The sequence below is a fragment of the Haemaphysalis longicornis genome, unplaced genomic scaffold (genome assembly GCF_048455015.1).
Source record: "Haemaphysalis longicornis isolate Haplotype H1 unplaced genomic scaffold, Haemaphysalis longicornis Haplotype H1 scaffold_4, whole genome shotgun sequence".
Taxonomy (NCBI): Eukaryota; Metazoa; Arthropoda; class Arachnida; order Ixodida; family Ixodidae; genus Haemaphysalis; species Haemaphysalis longicornis.
This window is the reverse complement of record NW_027526361.1, coordinates 39,573,391-39,580,261: the sequence shown is the minus strand read 5'-3', so window position 1 is coordinate 39,580,261 and position 6,871 is coordinate 39,573,391. Positions and strand designations below refer to the sequence as shown.

At 48.2% G+C, this 6,871-nt stretch overlaps 1 protein-coding gene across 1 annotated transcript; it reads left to right on the top strand.

Annotated features, from left to right (window-relative positions):
• Positions 1–3,835: 3,835 nt before the first annotated feature.
• LOC144180314 (uncharacterized) lies at positions 3,836–6,382 on the top strand. The gene is made up of 2 exons (XM_077708685.1): positions 3,836–4,001; positions 5,969–6,382. The coding sequence occupies exons 1-2, from the start codon at positions 3,856–3,858 to the stop codon at positions 6,342–6,344; spliced, it is 522 nt and encodes a 173-aa protein (XP_077564811.1). The 5' UTR covers positions 3,836–3,855; the 3' UTR covers positions 6,345–6,382.
• The last annotated feature ends 489 nt before the right edge of the window (positions 6,383–6,871 follow it).

The following is a 6,871-nucleotide window of genomic DNA, read 5'->3' as shown; positions in this document are numbered from 1 at the left end:
GTTGCGCGACATGCCACTCCTGTTGGAGCCACGGTCCAAGAAAAATCCCACAAAGAGATCTAGACGGACACGGGCAGGCCCAGAGAAAGCTTGGCGGTGGTGCGTGCAAGTTCGTAACGGAGTCATGCGCAGAGAATGTGCTTCAGGTCCTCGCAAACTGCACAAGTCGGGCACAGGGAAGTCTTTCAATCGTGCCGATGGTGTTGGGCTGCTGCAGATGGTCAGGACTGCGAAATGCTTCAGAGGAGACTCCATTTGTCTTGTGATGAGTGCTATTATTACTGGCAAATGCTCCCGAGTAGGCATGCGAGAAATAGGAGTAGGGTCACTTCACCTGTTTCTTACGTGACTAAGAAGCGGATGAGTGAGCATCGGGCCTATTTCAGCTGGAATCTTTTATGGCCGTCGTGTACGTTGACAATAGGAACATTCAATCCTCGTCAGTCTTTTCCGCACTAACGCGAGAAGCAGATGACAGAGTATTGTCCTTCTTGGGAAATCGGGTTGTGGTTTTTATCAGAACAAGAGGACGAATGATGTTCGTGAGGAAGAGTATTAACAAATAGGGCCGTATTCTTAGTCCCTCCTCCCCTACACTGCTCCCTCCACTCGGCTGAGGGGAGGATTCCGCAATGCTTATAAATGGGGAAATCGATTTCAAGGATCTCCTCCACTAGAGGCTCGAGTGGAGGAAGGAATTAAGAATACCAGAGGTAATTCCTTTATCATTCAGCCATTCAGGCGCTGCGATAAAGTGATGGCCAGACCTATTTGATAATTTATCCGTTTTCGCTCTTTTGTTGATGTTTTTTTCCTTCGAAACATGTCCCTGTGAGGCGTACACTGACTGTCTTTTCAGTACTACCCCGCGCGGGTATGCGGACAAGCCTTCGGGCTTCTACAACGCCGAGGATCTGGACAGCAGCGAGCTGCAGTCGCCCGAGTCGCACCAGCGCAAGGTGACCGAGACGGTCGCGCGTGCGCGCGACAAGATTTTCGAGGTGCTGCGCGAGATGCCACGTCCGCTTGCTGATACTTCGAACTCCGGAATCTTCGACACCATGTTCCCGATGGAAGAAATGTCGCAGTCATTTTCGGCTTCGGTTACAGCTCACGATCTCTCATTCTCAGCGAACCAGGTGGGTGCCCGAAATTTGACTGGCATTGTAGTGGGTTCTATGAGTGCGTTCTAATTTCCCCTTTAGATGGCTTCTTTGCCATCTTCGCGGACAGTCTTCCATGTTAAACCCGTTCCAATTAGAACGAAGCAGTCAATGAAGACTGCTGCGAGGAGACGGCATCAAAGCTAACAACGATGCAGGCTACTTTTCCGTCTAAACTAATAAGCGACGCAGCGCCACCTTTATGCGTATTAATGTTGGAACAAATGCCCTTGTTTTTATTGAAATATTTAGTGTATTTTTTTGGTGGTGAAGGTGATTTAGTTAATTTTTAAATCAAGTGATCTTTGTAATAATAACGGTAATATTATTTACGAACCCTGTGGCTTGCGTTTCTCAACACGTCTGCTACGAGGTTGCGTACAGAACCATTCCGCAATTCCAATTCTTATTCCTTTAAACGTCCAGTTAGACTGCTTTGTAAGCTGTCTACCAAGCTGCCCGCGAATTGGAACGCAGACTATGTGTTCAGATCGGAAACATAGATTCGTTGCGTCGTAGCTGACCTTTGACCTGGGGCGAATACATACATACAGCTTTTCGACCTCTGAAACTGCAACCGGCCTACAATGTTCAGTCGGAGAATTGACACCCGCGAATTGAAAACACTTTATATATGAGAAAGAAGCATCGCTTGAAGGGAATACTAGAACGGATACTCCGCTAGTTGAAAAAAAAAACTCGGTGAGAGTTCATCGTTTTAGGTGGGCTTTAAATTTAGGAACTTAGATGATTAGTAACCGTATGGCAAACTAAAGAATGTGCAGATGGGAGAGTTCGTACTTGAGACTGTAATATTCCTTGAAGTGGTGAGGGCAGGCTAAAAATAGGGATAACGTAAATAAACCACACAGAACCAATACCGCATACATCAAGCAACTGATCATGCCTTATTGCGGTTGTAAGGTACGTGTAAAAATTGTAGCAACAGTGGGGAAGAAACTTCGGTTTAGAAGCAGAATAAGGGGTTAATCCTGCCTCAGGTCTAAGTATCCCGTATCGACAACACAAAGAATTCTTCGAAGATCAGAAATATATATCCAACGCCACTAGCGTCATGGGATTTTCATTCTTTCGTTGTAAATGTCATTTATTCCCTAACTTATGAAAGCTGCTCTACAGAAAGGAACCAACCGAAAAACTCGTTCGCGAAAGCGTTTCATACATTTTACACAATAGAACGTAGTTCTGTATGAAGCGAAACTATAGGTGGTACAAATAATCAATACTTCCATTGACCAAGAATTATTTTCTGATTTCTCCTTCCTCCCTTTGCTCCTGTTTTGCATGCACCCTCCTTCTTCCCTCAATAAACTTTTGAACTGGCCCAAAGCAGCGCACTTTTTATATCATCCTGCAGACGGAAAAATAATTCCAGAAAAGTTAAATCATTCCTTGCCTCGTAGTCTCAACTGTGCATACAGTTTGTCTTTGTCAATTTCTTTGCCGCAGTGTATCGCAAAATTATATCACCCGAAGAGCTGCGCTCGAAGTTTGGATTCGGGAGTACTGAAATCGTTGAACTGAGCACCTTCGAGGCACAGGCCTCCATCCTGACAGAACCCCTATAAGTCGGCGTTCTGCCAGGATGGAGGCCCCATCACTACACCCTCTTTACCCTCCTCCGTGAGACAGGAGTCAGCCTGTACCCGTACCTGTAGAGATACGTATACCGTCGGTAATCTTTTTAGTGCAGAACACTTTAGGGGCTCGCCTTGTCGTCCTAGCTCGCTCGTTGGACGCAAGTAGAGCCCCGCGGCGTACCGTCGTAGCGGCGTCCCACAGTGTTTCGAAAACCAACCCGTTTATATGGTCATAACCGTTCGAAACTCGCGAACCGCAGAGGCGCTTGTCATACATCTCCCCGTTGTTTAGCGCAAAGAAAACTGCCGGTACGTTTGAGGCAAAATATACGTAATTAACCGGCAGCGGCCGTGTCCATTCAGTTACGAACGCTCGTTGGGTTGGTTTTCACGATAGTAAGCGAAAAAAAAGTGGCAGTGCAAGAAAAACATTGCGCGTTCCAAACTGCGCAGTAAGGCGCCGGTGCCGGTACGTGCGGGAGGAAAAACAAGCACAAGACGAACAGAACTCCCGCTGATGCAGTTTCAGGCAGGGGGCGCGCGAGCACTGCGAAGGCGGGAAATTTGGATTGCTTTGCACAAATCTCCGCTCCATTCATCAAGGGAGGTGTGCGACAGGGTGGCGAAGAGCGTGATGGGTGGCAGCAGTGAGCGGATAACTGCGTTACAACCCATTTGGCGAATCACTGCTCTGCACTTCCGACAGCTTTCGCATTGAGTGGAACGGCTTTATTTATTTATTTTTTTTTCAAACCCAAAGCTCTAGACACTCGGCGGAGAATAAGACTTTAATTGTAGCATGGGAAGCCTGTTTGAGGCTTAAGAGTGGATGGCTCTACCAACCATGAATTTCTTAGTGGATAATGGAGGTTCGTGCCTGTCACGCATACATTTCTGGCAGGAACATGTAGACAATGATTCAGATATAAAATATCCCTGCTGTACGCTTCCAAGTATCGAATGTTCAGGGGTAGAGTGTCTTTCCTCCTAGAAATAAGGTGTCACAACGGTTCCCCGCCTCGAAATTACCGGTGCAGACCTTTCCTTCCATGGATTACACGAAGTCGTTGGCGGAGTCCATCTTCGAGTCGATGGAGGCGCACGAGGAAAAGGACCGGGACCCGCGCCTCGACGCCCCGAAATTCCTGGTCAGCGATGAGCTGTACGCCATCTACGATCACATCGAGTCACGCTGGGCGGAAGTCTGCTCGAAACTCAGGGCCAGTTTGAACAGCACGTAAGAAAGGAGAGTCATTTATGGCGTGGCATAAACCAAAATGCATTACGTCGCACATAGTAGAATAAGGGACCTCGGTGTAAATCAACATTCCATGGCATGCTTTGTGACACATTTTGGCATTTCACCGCATGACATTTTAGCTATGCCTTTTTAGCCTGCTTTCTTTTGTAAAACTCTATGTACCGTAAGCTTTTTCTCTCAGTATATTTCCTGGGCACGAAAAGAAGCCCCATGGCTGGCTTGCATACAACAAATATTCAAGACAAAGCGGAAAAATTGTTGCATTCGCCTATTATTCTAGCAGCAAGCAATTAACCCAGAAGTAAATGTTCACTTAATATTGTTACGAGGCGGCAGGACACATGGAAATGAACCATGGAAGATGCGAGCGATGTATTTCCAGTATGGACACGATGTCGGCCATGAGGGAGCCCGATCAGTTGGATCTTCTTCTCCGGTGGCTGAGCCGACAGCTCTTCTCTTCTTCTTCCCGTGACACATACCCCTCGCTAAAAGCAGCCGTCCCGGTTGAGGCCGTAGAAAATGTACAGATGCGGTGACGATGCGCGATGAGAGGAAAAAGGGAGTCCTCGCCGCCACGGATGAGGATGAAGGCCGTGGTGAGCACTGGCCCCGAAACAGCTATGTCCGCCGACGCAGTGAAGCAACGTCCAAAGGCCTCGGAGGCGCGCCGGAGTTCAGGGCAGGGGAATGGCGTCGTCTTCTGTTCAAGTCGAGGCTGGCGACTTCAATTGGTCTCGGCAAGTCATGGACTGTGGACACGGGGTTGGGGAATGGTGTGTCCATGGCTCACTGAGGCTGGGGTGGGCCGACGCGATCCAAGGGCCTTTGAGCGATGTTCAGTATCAGCTAGTCTAGACGAAGCGAAGCTGGGGCCAGGATAAGCATGAACTCCGCAACCTCCGCCAAAACATGTTACGTGGCGGCAGGACACAGGAAAGGGACCATGGAAGATGCGGTCGATGTATTTACACTATATCACGATGTCGGGCATGAGGGATTCCGCACACCTGGGTCTTCTTCTTCTCCGGAGGTTGGACCGATAGCTCTCTTCTTTCTGTGACAACATAGTTGTTGCAAATTGTACGAACTTATTCCTCGACTATTTGCTTGCGTGAGCTTCCAGTTAGTTCTCTGATTCCGATAAACTAAGGAAGGACAAATTTTATGTGTCTTAAATTCCATGTCTTAGGTTTCCTTTAGCTATTTCATCTTAACAGCACCCCTCAATGTCATGTGATGGTAGCTGCTATCACCGCGGTAGTCACGCTAGTGTCACGATAGCCACTTACACCGCGACGACACCGCGACTTTGTCGACTTCGCGCATCGACTTCGTGGTTTTGATAACCATAAGCGAAGTTTGCAGGAGGGCCTGTACGTGCCTACTGCACACATTTTGTGCGTTGGGATGGTGGTGCCTGCAGTATATGCATGGTGGTGCAATCGGTAACATTACATTCACTCCCTACTTGCGCTTCTGAACTGCTGCCTCCACTTTTATGAAAGGATAAACAATTGACAACTGTTCTTTGGCGAGGTCAGTTGTCCTTTTTTTCCAGAAGTACAGAAAACTATATCACTTGGCACGGAATTATGGCGTAACAGCGAAAAGGGAGCCAGGGTGGAAAGAAAGGCAACAGGACAAGCTTTGACTACCAACTAAATTCTTACTAAGGAGCGCCAACGTATAAATTGGAGCTCGCGCACTGTACAATGTCGAAAAACACATTAAAAATATGAAATTATAAACCTAAGTGCAACATCAACCACAATAAGCATTTCCCACCTCAGGATAACACTTATTATCAAGAAGCGCTACACAGGGGGAGAGTGTCGGCATTATTATCTACGTAAGGGCTTCAGTAATTCTGTTGTCGCCTGTCTTTGCCTGCAAGCAAAACAGACGCGCTTTGTTTCATTTCCCCCGCACGCGTTTCTCAGGTACGACCAGTTCCTGGCGGACTGTCGACGCTGCCTGCACAGCGAGCAGCGAGAGTCCGAGCGCGAGCAGCTGCGCCAAGACATGGTCGAAGCCCGGCGTGAGCTGCTGCTCGGCATGAAGGAAGAGTTCCGCGCCATGTGCGAGGAGTACGACCAGTGGCGCGTCGGGTACCTGGAGGGCGAGCTCGACAGCTCGTGCCTAGCGCTGCGCCAGAAGGGGCAGTCGAACGTGCTGGCCGCGGTGCTCCGCTTCGAGATCCTCAAGGGCCTTCCCGAGCTGGAGCAGCGCACGCGCGCCCGTGCCGTGGCTCTGTGGAAGGAGCTCATGGAACAGATGGAACCCGACGAGGACGCCTTCCAGAAGAAACTCGCCTAGTCGGCCGCGTTTCGCCAAGAATGAATGGCTTTTGTAACCGCAGCGCAAAGATCAATAAGAGAGGCAACCGCACGTTGGAAGTTGTGCTCAGAAATGATGGTACGCGTGACCATACAATCGGGAAGGCTGGTTGAATTCACACGTGCTGAATACGCGATACCATAAATTCGCGATCTCAAGGCGATCACAATAATCAATCCTCTGATATCTTGGGGGGTTTTTTGCGTTGAGTTTAAAGCCGAAGATGTACCGAATTCGGCTGTTAAGAACACTGGATAAACTGAATGTAATTTGATCATAAAAAAAACAGCTCAGAGAGGAAGGGCAAGACGGGGATAAGGAAAACTGTAGTATTTCCTTGTCGTAATCATCATCACTCATAGTTTATTCTTCTCTTAAGAGCCATTCATATGGGAAGTAGGTTGGGGATAAAACGGACAATACGTAAACTTCACATTTTTGGTCCAAAAATGGGCTCATGAACAGTGTTTAACAAAAAATGTACACGGCAGCTTCTAAGACAGATT